At 40.2% G+C, this 20,469-nt stretch overlaps 1 protein-coding gene across 1 annotated transcript in view; it reads right to left on the minus strand.

The window, feature by feature from the left end:
* Positions 1–20,469, minus strand: part of tmem131l (transmembrane 131 like) — a 49,774-nt gene that overhangs the window by 23,629 nt on the left and 5,676 nt on the right. The window contains exons 4-6 of the mRNA XM_063009196.1: positions 4,287–4,358; positions 878–1,001; positions 475–591 (exon numbers count right to left, since the gene is read on the minus strand). Coding sequence (XP_062865266.1) covers positions 475–591; positions 878–1,001; positions 4,287–4,358 — 313 coding nt within the window. The remainder of the gene's footprint in view (positions 1–474; positions 592–877; positions 1,002–4,286; positions 4,359–20,469) is intronic.

Raw genomic sequence — 20,469 nt, forward strand, 5'->3', positions numbered from 1 at the left:
AAGGTACCAATGATAGCAAACATGATGTAACACAGTGCCTTGTGTTTAACACTCACTCACTCACTCACTCACTCACTCACTCACTCACTCACTCACTCACTCACACACTCACACACTCACACACTCACACACTCACACACACAGAGAAGCAGTAAAACGAATTAGTTGCAACATAAATATATTTTCTTTGTACTGTTTTAAAATGCGAGTCATACTAGATTATCAGATTTATTTGGCTGCTGGTCAAAACAGATTTGCAAATCGTCGCTATCTACATTACTGTCAGAAATGTTTTTGAAATTAGGGTTAAATAGATGAACTGCCACACACTAGCCTTAAAACAACATGTGCAATCCTAAGTATCGACTGGAGCGGTGTAAAGCACGCTAGGTGTCTAGACTTTTGGTCATGTAGTTTATATGGTCAAACTTCTAAAGCAGTAAAATTGTAAGTGCAGACTGGTACTGTGCTCACCTGGTATGTTATCACACCATGGGTTGATGTGTTAATAAATAAAGAGTTTTCTACATTGCCCTCCTCTCTTGGAAGGAAAATAAGTTTAAAAGAGGTCTTTCCTCTGGGTGGTATCACCTGAAATAGGACAGAAAAGGAAGATGCATTTCATTCAACAATCAATTTAATCTTAAAATGAGTATACACAACTAAATATGGTGTATATACTATCGTGTGCCAGCATTGCCAGGTAGTTTAATGACTAAGGCCTGAACCTCAACCTCACAGAACAACAGGGGGGAGGGGGGTGCAAATTAATTGCCTTAATGCTTTTTGTTATATAGTGGATGACTGTTAAATTATTGGTTAATAATAAGAACAAAACTGTAAAGATAAAAAAAAGAAAATGAGAGAGTAGTCTTACCCGTCTGTGAAAGGCTGGCATGTGAAAGTGTGTGCTGGATATGATGACAGACTGCAGTGTGACTGGAAGCTCTGCACTGGGATTGTGTATGTATATGGTCTCAGCTCGTGGCACACCTATAGGCCTATAACACATACACACAAACACACAATACGTATTATAGTAATTCCTTCTTTGTGGATAAACATTTGACTGACATATAGTGGTCAGTTGTCGGTTAACAATCCCACTGCAATTCATTTCCAAAAGCTGATAATTGATTCAAACTGGGAGCAAAGCTTAAGTGAGTTCAGATTACCAATTTGAGACTTACCCTCTTCACCCTTGGTGCATATTTGCCAGAAGTTTGCACAAACTCATTTAAAGAGCAAGCACTGCTGTTATTGTCTGAACCGAAAAAATATATTTATGAATTTTTATTATTAAACAGTAAGATGTTAAACAGTAAGAAATTAAAAACTGGTCACTTGGATGGGGCAAAGGTCCCAGCGCCGACCAAACAGGTTGTGCGTTTTAATTAGGACAGAACCCCGACCAAACAGGCAGTTTGTATTGATTAGAATAAGGCCTCAACAGGATAGACAATGTGTTTTGAGTAAGACAAGACCCCGACCAAACAGGCAGTATGTTTTAATTAGGACAAACATTTTTATATAGGACAAGACCCCGACTGAACAGACAGTACGTTTTTCCCCCAGCTGACTACATTTTTTTTCAAGGCCACGACCAAAGTTGTAAAAAGCAGACTGTCAGCCAAGTGTCTACAAACTAGCATGTACAACCACAGTAATAAAAACAGACTGTATTTCCAATTGCCATCCACCACAAACCAAACGTCCTTAGTTTTTGCCATACAAAGAAAATATTTATTTATTTACTATTAATTTACAGCTGTCATTTTAAAACTGAACTTGAAGAAAAACTTACATCCTGGGGCTAATCATGTGAAATGTTTTTATTAACACAAGCCCATGTGAAGACAGAAGTGCAGTATTGCCACATCATAAACACAATCATGTGTGATACATCAGTAAAATGGGATGGAAAAAGACGGGCACTGAGGTGTGTGAGGCGAGTAAACAGGAAGAGAGTGTGGCTGGTGGAACAAGAATGCAGATGAAATTGAGCACGGGTTAAAAATAAGAGTGATTTGTTCTCTCTCTCAGAGCAGATTGCAACACTGATGTTTGCAACACTGTTTATAGGTTCATCAACACCACCACTATAACCTACACAAACATCATCGTCTTACTGTGTAACACTTAGATGATCCTTGACGTAATGTCAACCACTACCGCAGTAGCACAAAGGTCGTCTTCCAAACCCAACAAATCTGCTCTATTCTGGTCTTTTAAAGCCCCAAAGGAAAGTAATAACCCACACTCGGCTGTGGGAAAATGAGACTAGGCCATATTTGGCCATCTTTATTAGTACCGTACAGTACAGTACAGCCCAGACTCCTGAGCTGAGCTTTTTAACATTGAGGTCAAGGTCTGAACCCCTTAATTTCTGTACAAATGACAAATGCTCACTCATTTTCAGATCAACCAGAAATGTGAAAGCAGCACAAATCATAAAATCATACACAGGTTAAGGGTTTGAGTTAATGAGCACATAAAGATTAATAGATCACGATATAAATTGGTTGGAGGGAAATAATCTGCACAGGAGAGGTAGATCACGGATAGCATTGCGTGGCTCTCCCCACGAGAAACTGCAAGAGGATCTGCAAGACCCCACCACTAAAAGGTAAAAAGAAGTGATCAACGGGTATGTGTGTCGAGGGAACGCATGACTTTCTTGGTGTTCCAACTGAATGGGGGGGGGCAGATTAGATTCAATAACCTATGAGGTGTATTTTATGCGTCTTGGCTAGAGATGGGATGATCTGGGTTTTTGGCACCGATTCCGATCTCCGATCTCCTTTCAGGGACATCTGCCGATAGCCGATTGCGATCGGGGGGGGGGGTTAGCAGTAAATAAAATAAATAAACTTAAAAAGAGCCTCACAGTGAAGATAAACCGGAGCAGCGCGCGTGTGTGTGTGTGTTTGTGCCTTTAGAAGAGACGCTTTGTTCACTGTATTGCTATAAGTGATTCATTGATTCACGAGTCATTTTTCGCGAAGCGTAAGTTTCTCTTCTCAGTTATCTCTCCGTGTTTACTGTTATTAATTAAATGTCGTGGTTTTAAATAAACACCAACTACTACAGAACATTTTGTGTGACTCTCTTACATTAAAAAGCTTCATTAAAAAGCTTAATTAAACTGCTATTACCACAGATCTGTAACCGACCGTCAGACTCGTTCCGTCTAAGGAGCTAAAACTTCAGCAGATGATCCTGAACTAACGAATTTGGTAACTTTTGCCTCTGATTGGCTCTGTAACGTTTTCTGTTCTCATCTACATCACGAGTAAGAACTGCTTACGATTTACCAAAGTGAACCAGGAGTTTATATAACGTGCTGATAGAATCGACTCAGATGTGACCGGGTTGAATTATCTTTTTAAAGTAAATATTTCAATCAGCAAAATTACATCGTATGTATGATGCACAACGTTAATGATGTTATTTTAGGTCATGAAGAGCTTTCACTGTGGTTTCTGTACGATGGTTGATGAATGGTGATGTGATGGTTGGCGCGTCGTAGCTCAAAGTCTGGATCAATCCACTGAGCTGTTAACTTAACGTGATCTTTATATATGCCGATAGCATATTTTGATTAAAAATCGGCCGATACCGATTCATAGCCGATCGATCGTCCCATCTCTAGTCTTGGCTAATGCACAATTATCTTGAGGGTATTCATTTCTTACGAGCCCACTGAGAAATCAGAGAATAGCATTACATGCACCAAACAACCTGCTCACTGACCTAAAAATCAAGGTGACTTTATTATAATTACTGAATTTAAATAAAATGATAACTCTCAGTTAAGTTATTAAGGTTGTTTACATGGCCACTTCAATAAGTTAACTCCAAAAATCTGTTCAAGATTGAAATACAAGTACATAAGCAAACACACTGACCGTCATCAGTGGGGACACACTACAGTGGCCAGTGTGGACGTGTTCCAAACCACACACACAATTTACTAAACAGGCCCTGAGCTCGCTTTATGCATCACAGTGTGTGACTAAAATGCACTCCGTTTTGGGCGCTACATATTGGAGTGCAATGTGGAATTTTTGAAGTACAGTGTTCACTCTCCACTACATTTTTGGACACAGCTACGAACAAGCAAAGTCACATAAAAAGAACTGTATGTAGTCAACAGGGTGTGGCACAGTGCTCTACTGTACAGAGTGGAAAGTAAAGCTCAGCACAAATCATGCAATCAGCTAATTCTGTCTGTGGGTGCTTACATAAAGCTCATTTTATTTAGAATCAAAATGTGGGTTACTTACTGAGTTCCAAAGTCCAACGTGGACGGTTGAAAGCGGACAGGTCTCCCAGTGTCCCGCACATAAAATGAGGAACTGGAAAACAAGGACAAAAAGAGAAATTATCTTCAAATAGAAAAGACACAAGCGCATATATCTACTTTATATGTACACACATGTAGTAAAACTGTTGGTTTTTTTTACCTCAAACTTACAAGAATGTAGACATCTGACCCTACCTGATGTCCACCATGTAAATAATTTCATTTTAAAAGATCAGAAAGTAAGCTGCAATAATGAATGTGCATCTTTGGGTTGTCAAGGACAAACTTATTCAACAGATAAGAGATAAGGCCAGTCAGTACAAGTGATTCAATAGGTGGCAATAGAGGAAGGTTCATGAAAACACAAATCTTCCCAAGACAGGTGCATTACATTGTCCCCAAAAAACATCCAGGTATTCTCCAGATCACTAGTGTCTTCATGTCATTCCATTAACACTATTATGATCAATGCTTTCCTAAAACTGGACACAAGCTTTGATTATACGGGGCTGTGATAGCTCACTGGTTAAGGTACTATACTAGTCACTAAGCCAGTCTATCTATTTCCTCGGCTGCTCCCGTTAGGGGTCGCCGGCGGGTCGTGATCCGCATTATTGATTTGGCACAGTTTTTATTTATTTTTTTATGCCGGATGCCCTTCCTGACACAACCCTCCCTATTTATCTGAGCTTGGGACCGGCACTACAACGCACTAGTTTATGCATCCTAGTGGCTAGGATGTATAGGAATTGTACCTATAGGACAGTTCAGTGTCTCCAATTAGCCTGGCTGCATGTTTTTGGACTGTGTGAGGAAACCGGAGCACCCGGGGGAAACCCATGCAGACACGGGGAGAACATGCAAACTCGACACAGAAAACACCCGGACCACCCCACTTGGGGATCGAACCCAGGACCTTCTTGCCGTGAGGCGATAGTGCTACCCACTTAGCCACCGTGCCGCCCACTAGTCACTAAGCCAGTAAAGAAAAAAAACACTCAGCAATAAGTTATGCTGTAAATCACTTGTTTGTTTGTTTGTTTATTGGGATTTTAACGTCATGTTTTAAACTTAGGTTACATTCATGACAGGAACAGAAGTTACTCATTACACAAGGTTCATCAGTTCATAAGGTTATATCGAACACAGTCATGGACAATTTTGTATCTCCAATTCACCTCACTTGCACGTCTTTGGACTGTGGGAGGAAACCGGAGCACCCGGAGTAAACCCACGCAGACACGGGGAGAACATGCAAACTCCACACAGAAAGGACCCGGACTGCCCCACCTGGGGATCGAACCCAGGACCTTCTTGCTGTGAGGCGACAAGTGCTACCCACTTAGCCACCATGCTGCCCCTGTAAATCACTTAAAAAAAACTTAAATGTGTCTTTGAAATTGCCACCCAGTGGTTCAGATCTGGTGCATTTTTAATTTTAAACATCATTTATTATTGTAGAACGGTCATAGGTCATTAAAGATTGAGCCACATCCTTAGGCACAATGTAAATCTGTACTGACTTGCCACTGGCAGGCTAAATGTTACAAACTGTTCTTCCATTAATCACTTGCAGTAACATGTTCCTTCCAGTCTCTAAGTTTTCAGACTGTCTGTCCTGCAGGTTTAAGCAGAATTGCTTAAAATTAATAAGTGTATGTGTATTGCAGGGGAGCACAGTGGTGCAGCATGTAGCGTGCATCATGGAAAAACTGAATTAATTCCTCAGCTCTAATCACTGTCCATTAGGAGTTTTGCGTGTTTCCTTTATTTTCCTTTTAGCTCCCAAAAACAGGAGAAAAAGATTGATTGGCTGCTGTAAAACGCTCCTAAAATTAAGTGTCAGTAGCCGCTCAGGTGGCGCAGCGGTAAAAACACGCGCTGCAACCAGAGCTGGATTTCGAAAGTGCGTCGTTTCGAATCCAGCTCTGCCTTCAGCCGGTCGAAGGCTGGGCGGCTATATGAACAACGATTGGCCTGTTGTTCAGGTGGGGGGTGGGATTGGAGACCGGAGGGGGTGGGTCTCTCTCCGTCAGAATACGATTACGACCTCTGCCGGCTGATTAAGAGGCACCTACACAAGAGATGAGGGAGGGTGCCCTTAGGGTGTGTCTCTCCGCATGCAACGCTAGGTGGCGCCAAACTCATTAATGTGTGGGTGGCAAAAATGCATCCGGCTGCTGCCAGTGTTTTGGAGGGGATGTTGGTTAGCTTCAATCTCCTCGGTCAGGGCAGGGTTCGGCATAGACAGAGAGGAAGCACGATGCAAAAAATTGGACAATTGGATGCACTAAAGGGGGAGAAAAAAAGTGTCAGTAAGTGTATGTGCTGCCGCCCTGTCCAGGATGTGTTCCCGGCTTGCAGTGGGTGCACAGACTTGTGTGTTTAGCGCCGTGCTGATTTTTATTTATCTGCACACTTCAACCTTTAGCGAAACCTTTACCATCAATGACTCAAGCTTAGATAAGAGTCGACTGAAATCCAACACACATACTACAGGCACACACATGCCCTAATTTTTGGCAAAAAGCCACATTCAAATTTAGGTTGTCTTTTATCGACAGACATACCTACCCAACCAGTAGTGCTCTCTGCCTTAAGCATACAAACAGTCAACAATATTTTTTAGAGCTGTAACAGCCATTGTGTTCTCTTAAAGACCCTAAAACTGCACAGTCCATCTGCATGCTGGCAGCTGTTTATAGGTTGCTATAGGTGGTAGGTCGGCCTTACCACCTAACCAGCTTCACCACTCTGCATGTTCTGACAATACACAGTGCAAGTCATTAAAGCTGCCAAAAACACAGCTAGCTCCAGGCAATGCCACCCATCAACCACACCCTCCACAACCCACATGAAGTCACAGCAATAGACAAAAACAATAGACAGGTCTAGACTAACAGGTAGGTTTAAAAACATATCTGCTCATCAATTTTCACTTTAAATAAACGGTAACTTGTTTTGACACCTAAAAAAGCATCATTTTAAAACGTGGACCAATTGGCAAAAGGGGGGGGGGGGGGGGGGGGGAATCCATCAGAGTTTGAATTTGTTGACTTTAAATTGTAGGCAGTGCATTACGATAATAGTATAGTTGGCTTACAATGTCAGAAGCACTTACTATAGCAGTGAACTCTCTGGCATTGAAGACAAGACCACCCAACCTCACCGCAAATCAGACAACAAAAAGTAGCCACATGGTTTGCATGGTTTAGAATATGTAAATGTGCTTTATGGTTCTATAGTTTACAATGGCCATTAGCTTAGCTTGCTAATAACTGTGACTCAGACAGGTATGACAGATTACCAACAAACTCCTGAAGCAGGACACTTACTGTGCACCTAAGTTTAAATCGCAACATTAAATTACATGTATAAAGATTGTAAAACTAGAATAGATCCTTAAACGAATTCAATTAAAAAAAAGTCAGCTAACATGCGGACACGCCTACGTTGCTAACTGAACCACAAAGGTGAAGCATTCCTGGTTATAATATCTCAATCCCAGCCTGAGCACGGCCTCTACACAAAGCAATGCAAATGACAACTTTTTTTATTGGCCTGGCCTTTAGGCTGCGTTTAAATGACCTACGACAAAACCAGCTGGGTTGCCCAAAAGTTAGTGACAGGTTGACCCATTTTTATGTTTGTTTTTGTCTCTAACTTGAATGTTTACATTTCTCTCACCTCCCTAAATTACAAAATGTAGTTTGACCACTTTCAGTTGCCCCTAGGTGGATGTAAGTGAGTAAATTAATGGGTAAGAAGTTGTGCAATTGATTGCCATTATTTCCAGAATGTATTTACTCTTACACAAGCACAAACAATGAGCAACACTTAATACACTATGACTAAATGTTTGCACCCCCTTTAACCCTAGCTTTCTGTTTTAGCTGCACTCGATTTCAACATGTGCCTAAAATTAAGCATCCAGTCATTTCATCTTCAAAGATGAACACGGACAATGGAATGGGTTGCCACCTTTCCAACACTATTGTCAGACTTCTGCCCAGTTAAAATTGCACACTTTGGTTACATTCATGACAGAAACAGTAGTTACTCATTACACAAGATTCATCAGTTCTAGTAGTTCAAAGTCAAACACAGTCATGGACAATTTTGTATCTCCAGTTCATCTCACGTGCATGTCTTTGGACTGTGGGAGGAAACCGGGGCTACCTGAGGAAACCCACACAGACACAGAGAACATGCAAACTCCACACAGAAAGGACCAGGACCACTTCACCTGGGAATTGAACCCAGGACCTTATTGCTGTGAGGCGACAGTGCTACCCACCGAGCCACCCCTGCATTTGTAAAAGCTGATCTCGTGAAGTGAAACAGCTCAGCAAAACAGACATGCCTACAGAATAGAACTGCAGAGTGCTTAGGGGGATGGGCAGATCAGGATCCCATAACCAAACAGCATACAAGTTTTTACCATTTGATGACTCACAGTAAACAAGCCAGGCTGGTACAGGTTTGGCAAATTCAATAACAGATGGTTGGCAACCAATGCACCAATTGTAAAATATGGTCAGGTAAGTTTTTCCTGTTTTAGGCTCGGTCGAAAAGTGTCACTGGAGAACGCTAAAGCATACAACAACAGCCTAGAGAAAGGTGTGCTACCAACTTTGTGGAAACACTTTTAGCATGACAACCATAGTCATGAAAATAAATAGAGGCTGCAATGCACAAAAATCCAGTAAATATTTTTAGACATGTGTTAGCAGTTACATCAGCAAAAGGGGACTGACTCAGTTATACTGACTATTATTTCGCACGTGTTAACCAAGAATCAGGTATATTAGTACTAATTTCAGATCTTAAAGCAGTAGCGGACTATTTAGTATGCTCATGTGTTTCATACCTCATCTGTCAGTGTGTCAACCTGGCATTAAGTTGCAGATCTGCAATCCGCTGCCTTGGAATGCAAACACACCCAGGTTTTTTTCTGTAATATGTATAAAAAGCTGAGTGTGTATGTGTGTTTAAGCTCATTATTATGGTATGTAAAGCATGAACGTGTTTTATTCTGTGATAGTTTTACACCTGGTTTGAATGCTCAAACGCACACCCAACATTGACTCTATGCTAGTTTGCGGCGGGGCATCACAATTGCATTATTATGATTACACAGACCCTGTTCATCCGAATCTTATTTGCCCAATGCTTTAACACATCTACTAAGCAGGAAATCTTTAAAAGGGTCAAGAGGTCAATATTAGATAAGCATCTTTAAATTGTGTTTAAATTGGGAGCAGAGCTACAGATCTCTACAAGGAAGCAATAGATTGAGAGCCCACCCAAATATTGCTGAATTGAGACTCACCCCCACATCTTTTCATTGGTCATTTGAAAGCAGACTACATTTACACCTGAGCTGAGAGAATGGATCAAAACTGTAAGAGCAATCCCAAGTTACTGCACCTCGCTAGTGTAACTATGTGACATGTAGTCATTACCAGCAGCCTTAGTAACAATGACAGGGTGTTATTTTATTAGTTTGGGGAAGCAGAAAACTTTAGTAAATAATGTGTGGAAAGAAGGTTACATATGATTTCCTTAGTCCACTTTAGCTTATATTTACTGTTAGAATGCTTATGATGCAGACAGTAATTATTCCCAAGCTAAAGTGTATGGACATTAAAAGCTGCAGCATTATAGAGAGACAGTTTAGATGAGAGAGAACATTTTTAAACACATTTGTCATTAAAAAAAACTTTATCAAGAGAAAGCCTCATTTTTAAATGCTGGCTGTGCACATAATTTAAGCAAATATCCTCCTAAGTGTTCTATAATACTAAAATAAATGACTTGGTATAAAAAACAGGACTGTGTTGTAGTGCTCTTCAGCTCCGCCTCGTCTATTAGATCGTTCTAACATGACTTTAAGGTAACATGGTTTTAGTTAAGAGAGGTTTACATGTGCTAATAGTTGAGGAATGGTCCGATTTGATGGAATTTCATCATAGCAATACAGCACCATGTTTTAGGAGTCTCTGCTCCAACATGTTTGAGGAAAGCTGAAATTGCTTAAAGGCAGAAATAAATCGGTTTAAGGAGATTAAGTTCATTTTTTTGGCTTTCGGCTACTCCAGTATTTAAGCAGATCATTCTGGTTTGCACACCTGATTTGGCACAGTTTTTAAGCTGGATGCCCTGTGTGACGCAACCCTCCCTATCTTATCTGGGCTTGGGACATGGTGTGGATTTCTAATGCCCAACAGTTTCTGGAGTTTACAAAGAAAACTGTGTCAAAAATATAAACCATTCAGAAAGTTAAGAGGTGTCGGGCAGAAGGCTCTTGTAATTGGAGTTCTTCTAGTTCCGGAAGACTTTCACAATTTGTTTAATTAAGTTTGATGCAATATTTAATAATTGATTTTGTACATGTTTACATAGGACCCAGCTTAAAGACCTTTGAAAGCATGGATATCCAAACTACAGCCCACGGGACATTTGTAACCTGTTACCATTTTTGAACCGGCTCGCGAGGTATTTTGTAAATCGACCCGCTATTAAGCAATTTTTAAAAAAACAACTGCTTAAACTGTTTGAAATCTGGGTTCGCTATCACATAAAACAAATCTAAAACACTCTAAAACTGAAAACACACAACACTGTCAAAGATAGATAATTAGCCACTCAAATATAGTAGGTCTATTATGTTTTATTTGTTTTATTACAAAAAAAGTCTATGGACTGTGTTTGCATACTTTACTCCATCAGACGTGTGTGGAATTTGATGATTGGGGGATTCTCACACATTTTCTGAACATTCAATGCTTTCAGCAAGTGTCTATGTCTTCCAGATATACTTTCACATAAGTGTCTTTTATGTCTTCTTAAATACAAATTTACTCATCACTGTTATAAATAAAAAATAATAAAAGCTAATTAACATGCTGCCATGTTGAGAACAGATCAGCTCAACAACTGTAGTAAATCATTTACTTTGTAAGACCTGATAAAGTAAGATCAGCACATTTACTCTGCAAAAGCTAATGAACCAAGCCACCTACCTAGTCCTCACACAACTTTTTAATGTTACAATATTATGCAATAAATCCCACATAGAACAGGGGCTGTTCTGAAAGCAAAGGGGGTAGTGTTGGTCTGTTTTTCCTTTAAAAAAAAAAAAAAGAAGAAAAAAAAAAAAATATATATATATACAGTGTATCACAAAAGTGAGTACACCCCTCACATTTCTGCAGATATTTAAGTATATCTTTTCATGGGACAACACTGACAAAATGACACTTTGACACAATGAAAAGTAGTCTGTGTGCAGCTTATATAACAGTGTAAATTTATTCTTCCCTCAAAATAAGTCAATATACAGCCATTAATGTCTAAACCACCGGCAACAAAAGTCAGTACACCCCTTAGTGAAAGTTCCTGAAGTGTCAATATTTTGTGTGGCCACCATTATTTCCCAGAACTGCCTTAACTCTCCTGGGCATGGAGTTTACCAGAGCTTCACAGGTTGCCACTGGAATGCTTTTCCACTCCTCCATGACGACATCACGGAGCTGGCGGATATTCGAGACTTTGCGCTCCTCCACCTTCCGCTTGAGGATGCCCCAAAGATGTTCTATTGGGTTTAGGTCTGGAGACATGCTTGGCCAGTCCATCACCTTTACCCTCAGCCTCTTCAATAAAGCAGTGGTCATCTTAGAGGTGTGTTTGGGGTCATTATCATGCTGGAACACTGCCCTGCGACCCAGTTTCTGGAGGGAGGGGATCATGCTCTGCTTCAGTATTTCACAGTACATATTGGAGTTCATGTGTCCCTCAATGAAATGTAACTCCCCAACACCTGATGCACTCATGCAGCCCCAGACCATGGCATTCCCACCACCATGCTTGACTGTAGGCATGACACACTTATCTTTGTACTCCTCACCTGATTGCCGCCACACATGCTTGAGACCATCTGAACCAAACAAATTAATATTGGTCTCATCAGACCATAGGACATGGTTCCAGTAATCCATGTCCTTTGTTGACATGTCTTCAGCAAACTGTTTGCGGGCTTTCTTGTGTAGAGACTTCAGAAGAGGCTTCCTTCTGGGGTGACAGCCATGCAGACCAATTTGATGTAGTGTGCGGCGTATGGTCTGAGCACTGACAGGCTGACCCCCCACCTTTTCAATCTCTGCAGCAATGCTGACAGCACTCCTGCGCCTATCTTTCAAAGACAGCAGTTGGATGTGACGCTGAGCACGTGCACTCAGCTTCTTTGGACGACCAACGCGAGGTCTGTTCTGAGTGGACCCTGCTCTTTTAAAACGCTGGATGATCTTGGCCACTGTGCTGCAGCTCAGTTTCAGGGTGTTGGCAATCTTCTTGTAGCCTTGGCCATCTTCATGTAGCGCAACAATTCGTCTTTTAAGATCCTCAGAGAGTTCTTTGCGATGAGGTGCCATGTTGGAACTTTCAGTGACCAGTATGAGAGAGTGTGAGAGCTGTACTACTAAATTGAACACACCTGCTCCCTATGCACACCTGAGACCTAGTAACACTAACAAATCACATGACATTTTGGAGGGAAAATGACAAGCAGTGCTCAATTTGGACATTTAGGGGTGTAGTCTCTTAGGGGTGTACTCACTTTTGTTGCCGGTGGTTTAGACATTAATGGCTGTATATTGACTAATTTTGAGGGAAGAATAAATTTACACTGTTATATAAGCTGCACACAGACTACTTTTCATTGTGTCAAAGTGTCATTTTGTCAGTGTTGTCCCATGAAAAGATATACTTAAATATCTGCAGAAATGTGAGGGGTGTACTCACTTTTGTGATACACTGTATATATACAGTGTATCACAAAAGTGAGTACACCCCTCACATTTCTGCAAATATTTCATTATATCTTTTCATGGGACAACACTATAGACATGTAACTTGGATATAACTTAGAGTAGTCAGTGTACAGCTTGTATAGCAGTGTAGATTTACTGTCTTCTGAAAATAACTCAACACACAGCCATTAATGTCTAAATAGCTGGCAACATAAGTGAGTACACCCCACAGTGAACATGTCCAAATTGTGCCCAAATGTGTCGTTGTCCCTCCCTGGTGTCATGTGTCAAGGTCCCAGGTGTAAATGGGGAGCAGGGCTGTTAAATTTGGTGTTTTGGGTACAATTCTCTCATACTGGCCACTGGATATTCCACATGGCACCTCATGGCAAAGAACTCTCTGAGGATGTGAGAAATAGAATTGTTGCTCTCCACAAAGATGGCCTGGGCTATAAGAAGATTGCTAACACCCTGAAACTGAGCTACAGCATGGTGGCCAAGGTCATACAGCGGTTTTCCAGGACAGGTTCCACTCGGAACAGGCTTCGCCAGGGTCGACCAAAGAAGTTGAGTCCACGTGTTCGGCGTCATATCCAGAGGTTGGCTTTAAAAAATAGACACATGAGTGCTGCCAGCATTGCTGCAGAGGTTGAAGACGTGGGAGGTCAGCCTGTCAGTGCTCAGACCATACGCCGCACACTGCATCAACTCGGTCTGCATGGTCGTCATCCCAGAAGGAAGCTGACGCACAAGAAAGCCCGCAAACAGTTTGCTGAAGACAAGCAGTCCAAGAACATGGATTACTGGAATGCCCTGTGGTCTGACGAGACCAAGATAAACTTGTTTGGCTCAGATGGTGTCCAGCATGTGTGGCGGCGCCCTGGTGAGAAGTACCAAGACAACTGTATCTTGCCTACAGTCAAGCATGGTGGTGGTAGCATCATGGTCTTGGGCTGCATGAGTGTTGCTGGCACTGGGGAGCTGCGGTTCATTGAGGGAAACATGAATTCCAACATGTACTGTGACATTCTGAAACAGAGCATGATCCCCTCCCTTCGAAAACTGGGCCTCATGGCAGTTTTCCAACAGGATAACGACCCCAAACACAACCTCCAAGATGACAACTGCCTTGCTGAGGAAGCTGAAGGTAAAGGTGATGGACTAAACCCAATTGAGCACCTGTGGCGCATCCTCAAGTGGAAGGTGGAGGAGTTCAAGGTGTCTAACATCCACCAGCTCCGTGATGTCATCATGGAGTAGTGGAAGAGGATTCCAGTAGCAACCTGTGCAGCTCTGGTGAATTCCATGCCCAGGAGGGTTAAGGCAGTGCTGGATAATAATGGTGGTCACACAAAATATTGACACTTTGGGCACAATTTGGACATGTTCACTGTGAGGTGTACTCACTTATGTTGCCAGCCATTTAGACATTAATGGCTGTGTGTTGAGTTATTTTCAGAAGACAGTAAATCTACACTGCTATACAAGTTGTACACTGACTACTCTAACTTATATCCAAGTTTCATGTCTATAGTGTTGTCCCATGAAAAGATATAATAAAATATTTGCAGAAATCTGAGGGGTGTACTCACTTTTGTGATACACTGTATATATACCCAATAACAGTAGATGAAACTAAGCGCTAAGGAAGTTAACAAATGTGTTTGGGTGCTTGCCAGCTAAATTCTGCTGCTATTTGTGGGCCTGACATTGTACAGATAGAGAAAGGAGAGGACACAGCAGAGCACCAACGCGCACACACAAATACAAAAAGAGAAGTAGCAGCTAACTAGCTTTAACCAGTGAAATGAAACTAGCATACACACACACACACACACACACACACACACACACACACGAACACACACACACACACACACACACGAACGAACACACACACACACACACACGAACGAACACACACACACACACACACACACACACACACACACACACACACACACAAAACCAGCCTGCCTATGAAAACATAAATTCCTCAACAGGTTCCAACACACACACACACAAGTCATTTCTGCCTATGTTAAAGCTATTAGCTGGGTAACACACACAAATACACACATATACAGTAGAGAGGTGTTTTCATTCCTGCCTGTATCACAGTCGTTAAGTACGTCAAAGTGTATGTGAAGCCTGGGCAATGCATTTTTATTTGTGCATTCTCAAATCTTTACTATTATGACCACTAAGATCATTTGGCTTCCGTTTCACATCTTATTTATACCCCAGTAAAACGGAAAGTCATAAAACACCACTTAAAATGTTCCTTAACACAACGAGACGAAAGATTAGGTAAAAATGAAAATATGCTTCAGTCGTGTTTGGTCTATGAGAATATTTAGAGATTCCATTAAAAACTGGTTTTGTTTAAAAATACAAATTTACTTCAAGTAAGGATTGAATGTTATTTTAACTAACCACAAAAACCTTTTCCAATACCCCCTTTATGAGGACAACCCTGAATTGCTCTGAACTGAAAGCCAGGGAAAGGATGGATGTCAGGCTTGTTTTAGTGACCAAGAGGAAAATAGCTTTGCTGCATTAATCTATAAAGAATTGGTTCTTTGTAGTACAGTAAATGTAAAATGTTTTAAACTCTCACTAGTCTTTTAAATGAAGAGAAAATATTGTGTGAACATTGTGGAAAATAAATGACTAATGCTTCATGCTTTAATGCATCTTTGATCACAATGATGTTTTGTTCATCTCTGAAGAAACTCCACTTGAACTACTCAACACGGTGTGTGTCACGTTCATGCTTCCTTTTAATGACCTCACATCCCGTAAACCATAGGCTAACCCAAGGCTGAGTAAAACACATACCGAAACCCCTACCTAACACAGTGAATCTGTAAAAGACTATTTAAAGTGTTAAAGCCTCAAATCATGCATTACTGGACATTAGGTAGTAAAACGTGTCACATCATGAAGTGTGTTTATTTAGAAGAAAAACCTGATTCAGTCAAACCCTTAACCCCCAGGCCCAAATTGTATTAACAAATCCTAACGCTCACTATTCCAATTAAAAAAAAAAAAAAAGGTAAAACCAGTTTTATCATAATGTACAAGTTTCATTTTAAAACCCAGATTTGAGTAGTGAATACAAATTCTCTCTTCTTCTGCTGAATTTAGAGTTAATTCTCAATAGCCATCTTGAATTTATGGCACATTTCAAAAATTATTGTATAGTAAAAAAAACAAAAAATAAACAGCTCTGTTTATGATCTGAACTGTATAGCAACACCATAAAGTATACTGAGAGCTTTACTGTATGTAATCACATGCATTTAACTCAGTCCCTTTAATTGCTGGAGCAGTTTGTTTGTTTACAATAATCTCATTGTGTGAATTAACTTAATTAACATTTTGTTGCACCGCTTCGTGCACAAATTAGATAAATGACGTTCGTTTGCCAAAACATCTTTAAAAATTAAATCAACCAGCAAACCTTTATTTCCAATCACACAAACACATTGAGGGTGACCCTTATTTACGTCGTAGCTGAAAAAGGTACACAGCGGTTAAAATATTTCATATGAAATTTAAAATATGTACATGAAAATCTAAATGCTATTTATCATTAAAGCATCATGTGAATTTAACACTTGTGTGTTCAAACAAAACATGCAGTCAGAAAAAAAAACCTCTCTAAACCAACACAACCCCAAACCAGCTAAAAACAGCAACAGAAATTTGATAGTCAAAGCAAATTTAAATAAACAGAAGTGAGGTGAACGCATGTGTGAGTCAGGCCTTGCCAAGCTAACCTCAGTTTAATTAACTAGACTTATAAAGATTGTTTGGACAGATTGCACATCTAAACCCTGGAACAATAATAGATCTGAGTTTAGTAAAAGACTGTGGATTAGAGTGGAAATGATTGTCTTTTCCTAAAAAGCAACAGACTGACTCCCACAGAGCCTTGGGAAGTGTGTGTTTTCAGCTGATGGACTTGGTGCCCTGAATGACTGCATTCATTCAGCTGCACTCTCAGAATTTGTTTAGCAGACACGTGTGCATGAGTCTATTAAAAGCAACGTGTTTACATTTCCAGAGAACAAACTGCATAAATAAACTGCTTTACGACATCTGCACATGTGTATGAGAAAAAATCTTTACTGTTCTGATTCAGTTTAACATGCTTTTTTATTACTTAAATCATGAACAATAGAACTACTAAAAAACAAATAAAGATTTGTTGGAATGCCTTTTGGATTTGTTAGCATTCACTTTGCTGGAACACGATAAGCTTGCCAGTTATTGGTTTACCATCAACTAATAACAAGTCTGAAATTTGCCAACATTCGCATCAATGGGTGAAAAACTCATAAGCAGAATAATGAGTTAAATACTTCTGCATATATGCCTTGTATGCATTACCTATTACTAGTATAATCATGTATGTTTTTCTATGTAATGCTCCAATACAACTTGTGTTAAATTAAATATTTTAACTGCATGCATGCCATTTCAAAGAGGTGCTAATTATACCATTCTGTCTGCCAGTGAAATGCAAATCCCTTTCTATTTAACACCAAGTGCACTAGAGCTCTGGTGTATTCTATTCCAAGTGTTGCACATTAAAAGGGCAAGACCGTTTAGGATATGATGATGCAACATGCATTTCATTGTGGCTGTTCAGACAGACAACACAATGTTGTAGATTGGATACGGATCCTTTATGTTAGTTTGGTAATGTGCCACTTACTGACATATACAAATAGAAAGTTATCATTGGACCTGGACCTGTGTTAAAATCAACAACACCAGTCTTGGTACAGCAAATACAGTATTTAAACACAAGTGTATCTATATGCACAAGGGTGTCGAGATGTCTATGAAACTTGTCAGTGAGCTGCACCCTTGATGTGTTTGGAACTGATTAGCTTAATGATCTTTAGGGTGCAGAACAAATGTATGGGTTTAACACACATGCGTGCTTTGGCGTGATAGTAGCAGCAATGGGTGAGGAACTCTTGGCAGAGGAAGTAAGGAAAGAACAAAGTGAAAGCATTGGCTACCCTGGTTTATGGTTTCTGTATAAAGGTTGTCACACAAACTCACACACAAAGTAATAATAAAGCAAAATGAGAAAGACAAATAAATACTAGCAGTATAACTGTTTTTCTTTTGGTTAGTCTGGCCCTAAATGGTTTATTATGTTGTGTTATTATATGTTATTTGCAATCCATTAAGAGTAATGACCTTACACAGAGCAAATACATTGATAGTGGAAGACCAATTGAAATATCAGCCAATACACATACACAATACACACATCATCATGACTTACTGAATTATAATCACTAAGCAACAAGCCTGTACTGACAATCACTAAGCAACAAGCCTGTACTGACACTGTAGATACAGTACTGCCACCAATATATAGCACAGTATCAACATGGAAGTAAAACTGCACCTACTAAGAAACTGTGTTACCACAGCAGGCTGGGCTAGCATACCACTCACATACAGTGTAAATGCCCATTTAAGGCATGACAGTAGTGTATCTCTGAGCAGTGATACACACTACATCGCTGCCCTCTTCATTAGTTGATAATAGCCAGCACAGAGCACTGCAGTCACAGCAAAGCAAAAAACGGCTAAATAATGTTGAGAATATGCTTCGAAATAGCACACAACGTCACATTATATTACAAGTAAAAGGATGAACTACAGTTCAATCACATCGCAGTACACAACATAACCTAACCCAGAGCATGTTGGACATCCCATGTCAAAACTATGGGCAATAATGTGGAATTGACTCACCAAATATCAACGCCAGACAAGAACAGCCGAAAGAAAACGAATTGCAAACCAACTAGCTCTTACCTCTTAGTTTCAACTCAAGGCTGTTATATCTAACAAAACAGCTTAACATACCAAACATGGCTAATGTAGAACAGTAAGATTAATATAAATACTGTAAGCAGAACTAGTTCCGCATTCTAAATGCAAATTCCAAACAAAGTGGATAGCAAATAGGTAATTTTATGGTTAACTAATATGGCTAATCCTAAATAATAGAGATACACTTGGTGTCTTAAAGCTTTTCATGACAGCATTAGTGTAATTAGCAGAAGATTAGCAGACTTCTACCGTTATAGTGAGACATGATGCAAAATATCCTAATCACTTTTAAGAAAAACAATGATGTATGTATAAGTATACACATTTTTGGCTGTATCGCCTAGCCCTACCCTTTCCCGTTCACTCATGCACACACACTCACTAAAGACACTTCACAAACTTGTGCTTTCTAAAATCAAAAGTAGTGAGACACTACATTATATTGGTCTCACTTCTTCATTTAGTCAACCCCCTCACACACCCAAGAACCACATGCAAACCCAGCAGAAGTAGGCCTTAACAGTGTGAATGCACAACACTGAGTCAAACTGCATAAATGCACTCACAAATGAGTGGGGGAAAACTGCAACCCTACTGCAGATCAGAGCATTCTATCTTACCACACCTACACCCTCTCTGTTCACAGGTTCCTTTGGGTGAACTTAATGCACCTGTTAAACTCAACTCATAGCCAACTACAACTACGATCTTGCTGATTTTCCATTACACTCATTTGGTTGTGCTTTCTTTTCACCTGTCCTTTTCTTTCTATGATGGATACAACTCCTGTGACAAAATCGCACAGTTCTGAGTTGTTTCACTGAAAATTATCATATGCATTACACTCCAATACAGCCCCCACCTGGTACTCGGATCTTGCGGTGGGCAAGCATAACAGACCACTGTGCCAAATGAGCACTATAATAAATGAAATATTGTATAATGAATACTTATAAATACTGCAGAATAGTTTCCCTATTTCACTTCTCCTGAGAGAATCTTATCTGACAGCATGGGTGCAGAATTTAGCATACTTCATGTGGTGTGGTAAACCCATTTTACTACATATGTGCTTTTTGTTAAATTAAATTTCTTCAGTACTTGAAGGGTGAAAAAAGCACTGAAGTTTAAACAGAAGAAATATAAACAGATTTCTGCAACAACTGCTGTTCACCATGTTTGATATTTTCTGCTGAGTAATAGCCCCCTTTGGGAATCATCACTAACATTTACATTTTCGGCATTTAGCAGACGCCTTTATCCAAAGCGACTTACAATTATGTCTGAACATGATTTTGAGCAATTAGGGGTTAAGAACAGTGGCAACTTGGTGGTGGTGGGGCTTGAACCAGCAATCTTCTGATTACTAGTCCAGTACCTTAACCACTGAGCTATCACTAGCCCACTAATGTTGAAATCCAGTGTTCGAACCCCGAGCAGTGATATTGATCGGTCGGGTGTCTACATGTTGACATATGGGTT

Source organism: Trichomycterus rosablanca, chromosome 14, assembly GCF_030014385.1.
Source record: "Trichomycterus rosablanca isolate fTriRos1 chromosome 14, fTriRos1.hap1, whole genome shotgun sequence".
Classification (NCBI taxonomy): domain Eukaryota; kingdom Metazoa; phylum Chordata; class Actinopteri; order Siluriformes; family Trichomycteridae; genus Trichomycterus; species Trichomycterus rosablanca.